General features: G+C 39.7%; 1 protein-coding gene across 1 annotated transcript in view; it reads left to right on the plus strand.

The window, feature by feature from the left end:
• The first annotated feature begins 3,740 nt into the window (after positions 1-3,740).
• Positions 3,741-15,194, plus strand: part of LOC142405234 (vasoactive intestinal polypeptide receptor 1-like) — a 29,813-nt gene continuing 18,359 nt past the window's right edge. Inside the window, exons 1-2 of the mRNA XM_075492270.1 lie at positions 3,741-3,773; positions 13,356-13,455. Coding sequence (XP_075348385.1) covers positions 3,741-3,773; positions 13,356-13,455 — 133 coding nt within the window. The remainder of the gene's footprint in view (positions 3,774-13,355; positions 13,456-15,194) is intronic.

Genomic DNA, 15,194 nt, shown 5'->3' on the forward strand with positions numbered 1-15,194 from the left:
ATGATAAAACTCTGCCTATATTTCTGTGGTGTCCTTGGAGTCAGGCCAGGTAGCAGTAACAGCGTATGGGTACATACGGACTCAGAGCTCCAGGACACAGCAGGAGCCAATTTTACCCAAGAAAAATAGTCAGTAGGTAACACAGTTAATGTATACAAAGAAAATTAATGGGACAAATTATCCTCATGCAGGTCTAAGTACTTGTTTTCTGATATTTAGTGCCTTACCTCTTTAGTATCTCAACAACCCATTTCTTCAGTTGTTTTATCTTCCTGCTTTCACCCCATTCCCTCAAACATCACACAGAGATCACTCTCAGGAATAAAACTTCCATCCTTTTTATATACCCTCCATTTTTAGATGCAGTGAAGCTTTGTTTTTAATTATAGTTGCAGTATGTTACTCGGTAATGTCATGTTCTGTCTAACCACTGGATTACGTGCTTTCAGTAATTACAGCCTTCTTCCCATACTTCCAGGGCTTTTTGTTTTGCATCTTTATTCAGATTTATCAAAAGATTGTTTATAAATGTCGATAGATTCACCTTTATTCTCTGGCTGATGGCTCATATTACAATGTGGTGCCGGTGCACTATACTTCTGTTGTCTAAGGAGGTGCTTGTATATGCACACAGAGGAAATGCAGTTGCATTCAGAAAGATTTTTGTTATGGAAAAGCCTTATTCAGGTAGCATATGGTATCGAAAAAACATTCTCCAGCTTCTACAAAGGTTTGAAGCAGCTCAGTAAATGTCAAGTCATTTTCATTAAATGGCATCAATTGAATCAGAATATCCATGATGGGTATTAGGAAGAATCTCAGCTCTATTGCTTCATTGATTAAGTTTCATACCATCACGATGACTGAATTGCTTGTTGATGCTAACAAGAGGACATTTCTGTGCACATCAGAGTTATATTCTGAGCCCAGGTTGGCATCGTAGAGCAGCAGGAAAACAGAGCTGGTCTTTAGACTAGTTATCCTGCAATTGCTGAAGAGAAAAAAAAATTTCTTAGTTATGCCAGCTTATCAGGTAAGGAACTAGATTGTGATAAAAAGTAGCAAAATACATCAGAGCATACAAGAGATTATGAGAAGTATGGTTACTTTCCTGTATTATTTCATTATTGGATCTTCTTTGGGTACATATAGAGAAATAACAAAGAGTAGAATGAATAAAGTAAATTAATATGATAAACAAAAATTAGGTTTTAGCCTAAATAAGGTTTTAGCCTACAAAAGGGTCTGTTTAAAGTAATGACGTAATAAGTAGACTAAGGAACTCAGAGACTTTAATGTAAGCGAGGTTTATAACATTAACTACAGTGAGATGTTACAAAAACCTGACAAGAGCAGGCTTTGTTTTCTTTATTAGCATGGACAAAAACTCTTACAAGATGGATTTCCAGCTAATTAATTTAAAGCTCAAGGGTTGAAATGTGGCCTGGTTTTTAGATCAGCTGGAAATCAGATAGGAAAAGCAGACGGAGGGGAGAAAATATATAAGGAAGGAAGCACTGAGAGGCCACACCTGCTCAAAGAAGCAATGCCTTCTCCTAAGGACCGTTTATGAACACCCATGTCAAGAAACTACACAAAAAATACCAAAAAAATTGTTCTCAATTGGTTTTGCTCCAAACTAGAGAACTGGTTATGATGACCTAAAAGACTTCATCAAAGTGACCTGCAAGGCCTTAAATAATGGAATGCAGTTGAAATATTGTGGACCAGAATGTCATGCTGATATTAATTTAATTACATCTTTGTGTTTACAGTGTGACTCCTGAGAGTGAGAGCAATTGTTTTTGAAACACGACAACCAAATGTCGGAGCAACATGACCTGACTTTGAAATTTGACCTATTTTGAAGGGAGGAGATGGCTGGAGCCAGACCTCCATAGGTCTTTTCTGACCTAAATTATTCTGTTATTCTATGATATTGTATACTCAAGTTGGTTGAATACTGTTCAGTAGGAATTATAATATGTTCCTACCCTGGGGGTATTTGATAGGCCTCTACTTTACATTTTCCTTCCCATTAGAATTAGGAACTTCCCGATACCATGTGGTGCCTGCCTTGTAGTGGGATTCTAAAAATTATTCCAGTGTGATGAGAACCACCTTATTGGTTAGTGAGAGTTGGCCGCAGCTTTAAGTAATCCATTATAGATGGGGAAAAACAGTCAAAATCGGACTTTGAATGATTATTTTTTAGGTTTTAATCTCTTTATTTTGTAACAGACTTGATTTTTGGAGTAGCATTTGAGGCTTATCTGAGCAGGTAAGCGATCAGATGCCATTATGCACTAACGAAAGACAAACATATAGAAAAGGGGAAGTAAATGAGAATTAGGTTATAAATGTTATCCTACAAATCTATGTCTTCATCCCCCTCTTTATTCTGCACAGGTTGTAGAACTGACAGCCTCTCTAGCATGAGCCTGGGGATGCTATTTGATTTTAGACAATTTCATTTGATTTGCAAGACTAAGATGGGGTACCTCTTGATACAAAACACCCACATTTCAGCACTTTAATACAGCTGTCCACACACGTGCAAGTTTTCTAGGTTCCCATCACAACAGAGTGATTTGGTCAGGACTATCAGGGTGCAAAGAGAGAAATTAATAGATAGCACTGATGTGACTCAGTTTCTTAAACATGTAAGGAATGTCACTCAAAGTGCCCTTGCATATCTGAAATATCTAGGTGGAGCTGGCAAACATGATATAGGACTTACAGGAGAGGTATACACTTATGAAGAAAGCTGCAAAAATATATATTTCCTCAAATGGCATTAGATGCCTATTTTGGGGTAATTCAGGTGAGCCTTCGATCTCCTCTGACTACACAGAACTCTTATGTTTAACACCATTGGGAAATAATGAATGATAAACAGGATGTGAAATAGCACTTAAATCTTATCAAGAAAAAAATGCTTTTGTCATTTCCACAATTCCTGCTCTCCCAGGCCCTGAAAATAGCTTGGTGCAATAGTTATTGTGGCAAAACCCAGAACTGGTGCCTAGGTCTTATGAACCCTGACATTTTAAAAATTACTGTCATTTTTTGCCTTTTTTTCCCCTACAAAATCCAAGCCGTAGGCAAGAAGGGCTTTAGCTTTTACCTATTGCACCAAGAAATAAAGCTACGTTCGAGGCATCTGTTAACACAAGGGCCAGAAAGACCTCACGCAGCTTGTGGAGGAAATCCTCTGCTACTGCTCAAAATTTTCTCTCTGAGGGGAGGGGGATGCCAAAACCCAGAAACTCCATCTCTGAGAGTCCCTAGGGAATACCACACTGTCAGACCCACTGAAAACCCAGCTCTTTTGACAACCTGCTGCCACCGGCCACAAACGTGGGCCCATAAGCAGAAGGAGGGTTAAATCCAGCATCTCTTCTTGCACAGAGAGCATCTGCCTCCAAATACACCCTAAAAGACCAGTCGGTGCTCCAGCTCCTCACAGTTTTGCAGGTGGGTGACCAGAGGACAGGTTCATAGAGGTGGCTCCAAAATCCCAGGGGGATGCTGGAGAATCTCCTTCCCTCCGCTGCAAGCCTGGTCTTGCGGGGTGCGAAGGTGCCGGGCTCCCCCGGGAGAGACCCGGGTCTCCGGGAAGGGAGGTGCAAGGCGCTCCGGGGCGGGTCTTGGGTAGGTGGGGGTGGGCTGAGCCTCGGCTTTTGGCAGCTTCACAACAGGCAGAGGGAGCGGGAAGGAGCCGGCGGCTGCTGCGGAGGATGCTAAGTTTGTGCTGGCTGCTGCTGCCGCTGGTGAGTGCCCGGCGGTGGTCCCTCTGGGTTCGGGGAGGGGGTGGGCCAGGTGGGGCACCCCACATCTGGCTCCTGACACTGTTGCCCACAGCTGGATGGTTCTGCAGGTGCCCCGCAGGATCCGGGGGGGGTGGGGGGGGATGTCCGCAGAGGCAGGGTAACTTTTCTCGTAACAGGGAGCAGGTAGAAAGAAAGAAAAATACAGAAAGGATTTAAAAAAGGGGATGGGGATGTAGGAGGGGAGAAAAAAAATATTCCTGAGTTAAAGGTTTGACCCAGCTATTTTCTTTAAAATTTTCCAACCCTAAGATGCTATTAATAAATGTCTTTTCATTTTCATTCATTAGAATTGCAGTTTCCAAAGGACAGAAAAGCTTCCCTAAATCAGAGTAGCTGTAGCATGGCTTTAGAGGGACAGAAGGGGACAGCTTGCTGTCCCAGTTGTCCTGAGAAAGGCAACTTTGCTGAAGAAGAAGGATAACTAAAAAGGAATAGTTCCTTCTGATGGATTTGGGACATTTACCTCTTTGAGAGGGCACTGATGTTTTTACCGCTGAAGGCATCTGCTTATAATATCACCAAGCAGGAGCATGAACCGTCTTATGACTGTTATGCACTAGAGGCAGCAGGTGAGATTGTAACATTAAAGATCAGAGAAGATGTATGAGCACAGAGACACAATTCAAGCACGTATATCCCTCCCTAAGCCCCATGCTCTACTGCTGGCATTGCCAGGGCTGGTTAGCAAAAGCTAGTGTAAGTACAAGTACAGTCATATATCCTCTTTCCCCTCAATCTTCAGCCCCAGAGAAGTGTTTGGAAACCTTCCTATGGGTGTGATTCCCAGGGACTCATTAATTCTAACTTTAGCCATGCCACAGTTAAATGTTTAGTGTAGGCTGGGATTCAGATTCTGTAGTCGAGGGGGAGACAGTCGCCTTACCGGGAGGCATTTCGTCTTGCCCTGAGAAAGACAGACAGGGTGAATGTTCCTCTAGGGCCTGTTTTCTTCCACAGGTAATAGTGAGAGCCTAGGTGGTTACAGCCTGGTCTTGACCCTTCAGTTTTAAAAGGTGAAAGATGGGATGTAAATTTTCACACCTGCACCTCACATCCTCTGGAACTCGATTTTTCCCCTGTATTTACACAGTTTTATGTACAAGTGATAGGATATACGTCCTTGCTACTTAAACCTTGTCATGTATAGTTATTATCGTGTGTAATACCCTTCTTTCAGGGAAACTAGTCAGCCTAAAGTGGTACACTGCTACAGGTAGAGTGACTTTGGCATCTGGACTAGCCTTTTTACACATCATAGAGGCAAAACTTATTCTTGCAGCTGTCAGCAGAGAGGAAGTAACCTGAAGTGATGTATCATGCACATCTGTGTGCTGCCACGCATCATTTTAATGTTTTAGCATATTGCAGCAAACTGTGCCCATAATAAAAGAAATTCTACAAACTGCATGTGCTACGTAGCTTTTGGCCTCAAACTACTGCTCATATATGAACTCCAACTACACGTCTGGTAAGAGTCAGTGCTCTAAATATCAGTGGTTTTTGTGTCTCAAACTAGGTCTCATGGGTAGCTTTGCACCCTAAGTTAGACAGTAGGGGAAAGCCAGAGACCCATTAGATGTATTGAGTAAACAGTCCTTTCATATTTCAAAGGATCATGGCAGAGCAGAGAAATAATTCTAGTGTGGATTCTGCCAGTAATTTGTTATTCAGATATGAAAATAAACCAGAAGGGTAATCCTGAAAACTTCCTCTGTGAAATTGGGTACTTTTACCTTCTATCAGCTCCACAGGGAGCTGTATGTTGCAGGATATACTTTGTTCCTTGCAGAATAGAGTCCTTGACATTAAAAATTACCATTTGCTTGTAAATGACAAGCAACAGAGAGCAGTGGGTGCTGAAATGCATAAAAATGACTTTTCCTGTTTTAAAGAGTTCAGAGTCTCAGGACACGGGATAGAGAACAAAAAAGACTCTGCATTCACTGTCCTTCCTGCTGAGCTAAACTGCTTTCTTCTTCAAACACGTAACAGCTTTTCACATGTCTGAGGAAGGGGTTCAGTCTGATCTAATGAACGGAGGTGAGAATGGAAACACAGATGGGTTACATGGAGATATACATTTGCTTTAACAAAGCGTTTCTTGTGGTAATAAGCATATGGATCCAAACCTGTAGCAAGATGTTGAGCTCCCAATAAAACAGAACTGGGTGCCTAAATTTGTGATATAGCTACTCTTGGTTGATTTGTGTTGGAAGGATATACATGCTCCTTATAGGGATCCAATCCCTGCAGACCTTAAATTCTCCGTAGGGAACTGGAAGTGTGGAAGAATCAGTCTGTTTAGGTGTTTCATTAGCCTGGAGGGAGTTAATGGAGGGAGACAGGCTCCTGTACAGTGAGTCACTCTGTCCTCAAATAGGTGTCTGAGAGAGGTAGGAGGAATCCTTCCCTGGAACTGCTTGTCTGCCTTCATTGATCATTAAGGGAGGCTTGATGGGGGAGTTTAGATTAATCATCTAAAATTATCTGTCTATAATTAGGAATCTTGTCTAAAGCTACTCATTTAGCCTCCTTCAATACTACTGGGAAGAGGTGGAAACACTCCAAGAACAATGGCTATGGCTTCAGTTGAGTGAACTTGCTGATGGACTTTGACATCTAGGTTTTAGTTCTTTGGGATTAGGTGACATGAACCCCACCTTTAGGCAAACAGGCTACATATGCAGAAAGGGAGAAATTTTTCTTTAATTTGGAGGAATACTTGCAATAGCAGAAAATGAGGATCCCCAGTTATTAGCGTTCTGTTACTCTTTAAGTGTTAGTGGTAATTAAATGCTCTACCAAATTTAGCATAGAGCTAATAAATTCATTTTCATTTTTCTCAAGGTAATACTAATTACATAGGGTTTATATGCAAAATTAATTAGTATGGCTGTGCTGTCACATACAGAATACCTATGAGTAAATACATATATTGATACCCATGGATACGTATGTATGGCAAGTACTGTTCTGTATAAGGCTATGCAGTTAAATACAGTCAGATAAATACAATCCAATACACAGAGGAGCATTCAAGCATTACTCCAACATCTTAAAAACAATCTTGAAAAGATATTCCTCTAAATGACTGTAAGGCAATCAGTGTCTCAGCTTCTCTTGTTCCATAGGTAATCGAGTTAGAAAGAGAAAACAAACACTGAAAATGTCCTCTAGGTAGTCATTTCCAGCAGAAAAGACTCCTGAAATAATCTATTTAACTGGCTGAAGAGAAAGATTGGAAATAGGTCTTTACCTTTGGGGTTGAAAGCTTCTGGGATCAAGACCGTGTCAGAGCTTGCAAGTTGAGGGCAGGACTTTCTGTGATAACTAAATACGTTGCTGGTGACTGGAGTCATGTCACTGCTGTGGTGACCTCATGCTTTATAGTCAGTCAAAATCAAGAGTGGTAAACATAGCTTGGATATGGTAGAAACAAAGTGGATGCTCATCTATATTCACAAGTGCATTTGAACGGTGGACTCTTTTGCTGCATAAGAAAACTTTGGTTATTTTTTATACTTTCTTGTAGTTTTCTGACAGAACATAATACTACATATATTACATTATAAATATCCCAGAATTACTTATAGGCCACAGTGGATAGGAAGATCCTTACCGTGGTGATCGCGAATGTAGTTGTACTGAAATGGACAAGAGCTTACGGAGCTCGAAGGTGGTCCCAGCTCCCTTCAAAGCACATGTGAAAATTGACCCTGGCTTCAGTGACCTGTGCTTCCCAGTCTCAAAGCTTTCTAATTAGCATTTGGCTTTTTGAGAAAGAAGTTAAGCAGATGGAAAGAGACAGCCCTTATGGAAGATTTTGATGAGATATATTCAACAGTCTGAGAAGTTTATGAAAAAGGCTGAGGATTTCTTTGTCTTCTTCAACTATTTGACCTGTGTTCAACATTTTTCATGAGCCTCCTTCCATCCTAAACCTTTCCTGTTCATCAAAATTTCAGCTGAAAAAAATGTATGCATTTCAGAACATATCCTGGTTCTCCGGACAGTGTCTTTGGCATCATTGGCCAACTTTCAGAGCTGACTGAACACTTCACTCACAGTTTAAAATAGGCAGGGGATGTAGGAGTTTTGAATGTCTTTGCTGTGCCTTTCTGTACCCTAAAATACCAGGTGAGTTTTAATCCTCCAAGCTGGGAGTCAGTGTGTGACGTGAATGGCAGACAACCGCTTTTGTATAAGGGAAAGCTAAAATATTCAGGCATCAGAGTCACCTCGGAAAAACTGAACAGGAGAAGCACAGACAGGGAGAACAGGGAGTACAGAGATGATTTCAGAGGAGATCGGAGATGAGATCTGAGACATGAATGCAAGCTATAGAGACAGGGGCAAAAAGAACAGTGATGACTATTCTTAGTAAATGATTTATGCACTTGACGCAAAACCTATTTGTGAGGTTTTAGGATTGCACTGCATTGGAAACTAAACCGGATCACTGGAAAGACCCTTCAAGTTCTTGAAGCCTTCCCATCTCGCCAATTAATTCAGCCACTTCTTTGATTTTTTATTAATTTTCAAAGAGACTAAATGTTACAAATTTATTTCTGGCTCTTTGATCCCATTGAATTGCTTTTTCAAAAGTGACTAATATATTCAGTGCCCAGCTTTAAAGCATTTTCCATGTTTTTAGAGAGCATAGAAAATGTCCCTACTTTTCCCCAAGTGTGCTAATGGACTTCTTAATGAGTGAAGATCTGTCTTTCATGTGATGTCTAAATTACAGTTTTTCTACCAGCACAACAGCCTAGGGGCACCATCTTTGGATGGGCTCTCAGGAAATATTGCTTTTAACTAAGTTGCACTAAGTATGGCATGAGGATGTTGCTAGAAAAACTCTCTTCCCAGTGCTTGCTCAGTCTGATGTTGTCCAACATGAACAAATCAAAGCCCAAAGTGCCATTAGATTGATTTTTGTGTTCAGATTTGGGCAAATAAATAAACTACCATGTAACAGAGGACATACAAAGCAATGTTATACTTACTATCAGTGAGTATACCACATAAGGTTTCGATGCAATAACCTTACAGATGTTAAGAAAAGGAAGCCCAAAAGTAAACGCAAGCCCAAAATCTGGCTCTTTAAACTGTCTCAGGTTTTTAGCATGCCCATGCCTGTCATAGGTAACTTTTTAATGTTCACTATGTGATTGCTTTGTTCCAAGCAAGATTGTTTCAGTGGTTAGTTAAGATGCCCCTGTGAATTTTGAGTGGTCACTAATGTTCAAGCTAGGTCAAAAAGGTCTTCGTGTTGTGATGCTCAGCAATGCAAAACTCCATTCCTTGAGTGCTGTCTACAACACTGCACGAAACCTCTAAGTTTTCTGTATAAACCTTCATGTGAAGGTACCCCACTGTGCTTTTCAGTAAGGTTCATGCCAGGTTACTGCCTAGCTATGAGGAAATGTTGATCCAAGAAGCAGCATTTTAAATCAGCCTCTTACGCTTATTACTGTGGCAGGGAAAACTGTGTCAGATTGGACATCCCTACTTCAGAAATCTCTGCTTTGTTTTGGTTCCTAAATTATCCTTTTCTAAAGTGAAAAGGAGCTACTCTTTTCCTACAAGGGCTCACTCATTACAGCAGATGCCTCTCAAATTGCGCTATGTCCCTGCAACAAATGCAGATCTCCTGCTTTCTAGAAAGCCCCATCCCCTAACCATTGTAGGCAGATTAGAGCAACAATATGCACTTTTCTCTCAAGGCACTGTGGGATTAATAACAAAAAATAAGTAAGCCATATCCAACAAATCACAAGTAATGTTCTGCCCAGAAGGCTTTTCTTTAACTGTAAAATGGTCTAATGGCTTTCTTTTTCTTAAAGCCTGAGGAAAACCAACAAATTGAAGCATCATCACTGTTCTCAGTTTCTTGCATACGTGTCATTTTTTCTTTTTTTTTTTTTCTTTTTTTTTTTGTAATTGTGGGATTACTTCCACTAAGGCTACAAGATTATTAGTTAACAACACCAGCCTCATTTTTGCTTCTTATGGGATGATCTGGAGGTTACATCTGCAATTGCATTTGGTGTTGATTTACAAACACTGAAGTGTCAGTAATATTTAACCTATGCCCTGGCCTATAACAAAACCTCTGGGCTCTGGTGGCTATAGCCACCCCCACTCCAAACCCAGTAACCCAGAAGCAAGCAAAATGTGAGCATGCTGATTAATTGCTTAGCTATCGGTGGTAGTGGGGTTGACTACAATGTCACCATTGGTGAGTATCACCAGCAGCAGGTCAGGATTTCTAGAAGAAATCATAAAATCATGTTTTCTGCTGATTCATCACTGCTTTCAGAAGCAGGAGTCTGGAGTACCTGAAGTAGGTATCTGATCTATTATGGCAATTCTTCTGTCATGTGTAAAACCGGTACAGTACAACTTCCCTGTGGGCAGGGTATGGGCTTCCCCAGCCGTTGTAAATGAATACTACTCCCCTGATTTCAGTGCAGCTCTGCTGAATTATGGTGACTGAGGGTCTGGTTCAACAGGTGTAGATTTAAAAGACATGCAGCCTACTTTGAGCAGCAGGCAGTCTGGCACACGTATTCAATGTTCAACGTACCACTTGGGAGAGCTCAGCTGCTTAGTCCCTCATTTATGTTCCACCTGCATCTGCTGCATGTGCTGCTTAAGTGGGCCTTGGGAGAAAGATAACCCTTCCTCCTCTGAAACTTTTCATAACTAATTATGTGTCTGTTTCCACCATTCCCAGCACCTCTGGCATGAGGAGGGAGTTAAGTTAATCCATCTCTCCCAAGTGCTTGTTTCTCAAAGGCATTTCAAATCTCCTTTCATGGTTTTGATTTCATTTTGCGTTATGACTGGCCATTGCTTTCAGGCCTTTTGCCAGAGGACTCAGTATAGATGGTAAGTTGTATAGCATCATGTCAAGTCGTCATGACTTTTAAACATCAAGCCTAAGAATATTCCAAATACAAAGTTTCTCAGCAGTTGTTACTGCTGTTAAGTCCAGAAATTCCAGAAAGAAGAGAAATTACTTCTTTCCTGTCCAGCTGAATCCATCTTTATAAACTGAAATAGTGAGAGATTTATGTAGCAATCGTTTTGTTACTACTACTCAAAAAATTTGTTTGTTATGGAGGCCGAATGCAAAGTGAAATGTATGTTAAAAGATAAAGCAACGAGCAGGGATCCTATTAATACCTGAAAATTTTCATTTCAGAATTGTGTTAGTATAGTTGAACAGTAAGAATTACTATTTTAAGAGTCACTCATGCTGATTTATAAAATGTATTTCGAATTACCCACTGGAGGAATGTAATGCATGGAAAAAGCCGTCTTGATTTTCTTTTCAAACAGTGTCCTTAATCCTTTTTCTGTTCTAATATTAGGATGTATGAACCATCTGTAGGGCCTCATAATTAAATGCAGTCTGTCTATGCTACTTTAAAAACCAAATGTAGGCAGAATTTTTAAAGTTTTTTAAAGATAAAGTTGTGTTCTATTTTTTTTTCCCCTAGGCAGATATTATTGCTAAAATGTAATAGTCTACATGACTTCCAGTAAAGTTTCTGTGGCGGCTAAAAGAAGTCCTGGTTGCACTGCTCACTGAAAACATTCTGAAGGCCAATAAATCAACTTCCTGAGACTGAAAAGGCAATATAGCAGTGATGTTTTCATCTGTACTGTGTTTTCAAAGTCATTAGAGGTTTCGAATGGTCTACAGTCTTCCTCAGAAATGTCTCAGAAAGCCTTCAATCCATCATTTCAATTAAAATCACTACCCCCAGAGGCCCCCTGGCTTTGCCTTGAATAGCATAGCTTGCAAAGGAGCAAACTCTCTGCTCTATTCCATGTAAGACTCTCTACGTCTTGAAGATCCCAATATCCCAAAGGAGGCTTTGGTGCAATATTCAGTTGTCTGAATACAGTTCAGTTGCTTTCTAGGCTCTACGGACTCTATTGACTCCGGGTTTAATTCAGTTACCTAAACATGGGTGTGTAGAATTATTTGAGACATCAAATAATGCATTTAAGACTTCTATATGGGGCTGGCAAAATTAATGCAGAATCTACACAAGAGGGCTGAGATACCCTATAGCATCCCAAAAGGCACTCACCATTCCTGGGTGAGTGAGACATCCTCTAAATTTCCATGGACTGCAAAAGTAGCTCAGATAACAAGGTCACATGTAGACACTGACATTGTAGTTTCTTTCTCAGAATTTAATTGCCTTTCCAGAGGCAATAATTTTGGGATGTTCTAGCATATTAAGAACATCTTCACAATCACAGCAGATATGATGCAGGACTACAGGGGACATGAAACTTTCTGGAGTGGGAGATGGAGGCCAAAATACATGACAGCACCTAAATGACGCTAGGTATCTGTACTTAAGAAGATGAATCTAGACCCTATTCAACAACTGATATCTAGATATCCATTTAGCTGTTTAAATGTAGGTATCTTAATCTGCGAGGTAAATATCATTCCGTAAGCTCCAAAACAAGTCAGTAATTTTTTCTCATTTCTTCATCTGGTAAAATGGAAACAGTGCCTCTGTCTAAAGAGTGTGTAGCAACTCTGCATCCTCAGGCAATATGTTGATAAAATTTTGTAATCAGTCAGATTAAACTATGGCCAAGACTAACATTTTTCTAATTTCTGTAAATTCTTGGACTTCAGTATTTCTTATTTAAGTCCCAATGGACATAAAATTTCTGCTCCTATTTATTGCTTCTATTTTTATAATTATGCCAACTGCATTCAGAAGGGAAGAGCTTACACCATGCTCTCTCAGTAGAGTGATTTGTATGACACTGTAATATCAAGGTTTCAAAGAAGACCAGGAGCCCATTCTATTAGTATCATCATCAAAGGAGAGTAGGCACACCCTCCTGAAGAGTAAGACTTTATTGTCACACTTAGGGCTAATTCCTCCGATAAAGAAAACTTCATTCTTGGTAGCTCCCAAGAATCAAAACAGGAATATTTTGCCAATAGGTAGTTCTGAACACCCAAAATAATTAACTAAAAAAAAAACCCCAACATGTATTTTTAAATAAATTTATTTATTATTTGTTTTACGGGGTCAGATTGCATGCATGTTCGGGGGACTCACTGTGAATATTCCCATAGCTGATGGATTCATTCAATTTTGGCCAGTTGACAGAGATGGAGATCCAATGACTGTGAAATCCATTTAAGTTTTGTGAAAAACATAGGTGTAAAGGAGAGGTGATATAAAATTCCACATTGGAGAAGAGGTGCTACATGAGCTTGGCTATTATGATACACTGAAGAATCCATACGAGTATGCATATCCAGATGCATATACAAATTGATAAATGTACGAGATCACAGCCTCTTTCTGCCATTTACCTGTCCTTTCTGCAGAAAAATCTTCAGGTGGAGTTTTCACGTTCTTAAAGCTCAAAGTATCGGCCACAAGGTACAAACTGGAAGGAAAACTGTCTCTTGTCATTCTGATAATCACAGAACTTCTTGGTTTGTTTTGTCTTTCTCTCACCGAGGTTGCGGGAATCCATCCAGAATGCAAGATATTCCAGCAGGTGGTCAAAGAGGAGTCTCTCTGCTTAGAAAAGAATGAATCTGTTTCACCTGATCTTAAAGGTAATGGTCCTGATTGTCAAGCTCTGATATGAATATCCCTTGTATATGATTTCAGGGGCACAATGTCAAGATACCATTTGTTCTCCTGAGTCAAGATGCGATTCTTATTTTACTTGGTTTCTTAATAGTTTGAAGTGCTTCTTCTATAGCCTGGGACTTCACCTCATCTCATTTTAGACGTCTTTAAAAGCTCAATGTCTAAGTCAGGACTTGTCTTCTTAGAATCCCTTAAAGTAAATGGAGGAAGATGGGTGTCCCTAGAACATGTTTCATTGCCTCTGGTTTAGATGCTTATTTTAGGATGAGGTGAATCGTTCTCTGGAGTCGTAATTCTCTTTATCAACTACAGAATGAGACTAAGACGATTAGTTCAGACCCTGACAAGTTTAGATGCTTAGTTAGGGCAGGAGTACCCTACTTGGAATGTCTTACATTCCTAAAGTATTTGGTGTGTGGAAGATCCTTTACTTATATCCAAAACTGTAAAGAAGCTTCCACAGAAGACACTGAAAAGCATGCTGAAATTATATTATGTTGGGAATCATTCCAATCTGGCAAAAATGTTCTTTGCGAAAAAATGAAAGAAAAAAACCATCCCAACTTCTTCAAAATATTCTATTTCTACATTTTTGGAGGTTCTTTGTTTCTTTGTTTGTTGAAAAAGATTTATTGTGGTGGTGTTTTGAAATCTATTACATGCTCAAATATAAATTTTGAAAATTAAAATGAACATTTCAGAAAGCCTGTAAAATATTTTTAAAATGCTGTATAAGGGATTCTCTTAGCTGGGGTTTTGGCATTGTGGAGACATGTTTTGAATTGATTCAAAGTGAAATTTCAAAATGTTCAAACTCTTTCAAAAGTTCAGTCATATTTTTTCTGGCCAACTTTGCTTAGAAAAGTATGAATCCACCTCAGTGAGATTTTGCAGTTGGCATGAATTATCACATGTTCATTTTCTACAGAGGAGTTATGAGACAAAGATGCCTCATGCACTTGGTATGAATAGAAGTATTGCAACCACCTGGAAGTCTGCCTTTAGCAGCCTACCAAAATTTAGAGACTAAGCCCCAGGATATTTCCTTTATTTTTTTATTTATTTTTCTGCAGCCTTTCCAATCACTCTAATGACTGATAACCCTCTTGTACTTGCTTACTCTATTTTACTGCTATTTCCCCCCACCCTTTAATCAAGTCCAGAATACCTCCTGGACACATTTTGCACTTGGAACACCCAGTAACCCACCCAAAAAAGTTCTGGCAAAAATCAGGCATTTTTTATAATGATTTATTACATGCACTACAGTATGACATTCCAAGTATTTTTCTCTTTACCAGAGAAATATTTACATGATTTGGGAATCCTCTTTGTAGCAAAGGCTACTCAAAGAAATAAAAACCGCTCAAACTTCTGTTAAACTATTTAAAAATCTTGAACCTTGTCAACTCTGATGTTCTCAAAGCTCCCCTTTCCACCTTTTATTCCCTAGAGACAGAAAAACTTTAATGAAAATCTGTTCTGGTATGTACAGCCTTTCTCAATACAGTTTAAAAGGAAACATTAGATCTGGAAAAACTATTAATCCCCAATATTTTATCTGGATATTTTAAAACTAGACTAAGACTGATAAAAGTCCCTGGCTTGCATTTCAGTTTTCAGGAACTGACGAGACAAACTGAAGGATCACAATTTGTACAATTACTTCTTAGCACTCACAGAGAATCCAAGCTGGAATTAG

The sequence above is a fragment of the Mycteria americana genome, chromosome 2, assembly GCF_035582795.1.
Source record: "Mycteria americana isolate JAX WOST 10 ecotype Jacksonville Zoo and Gardens chromosome 2, USCA_MyAme_1.0, whole genome shotgun sequence".
Lineage (NCBI taxonomy): Eukaryota > Metazoa > Chordata > Aves > Ciconiiformes > Ciconiidae > Mycteria > Mycteria americana.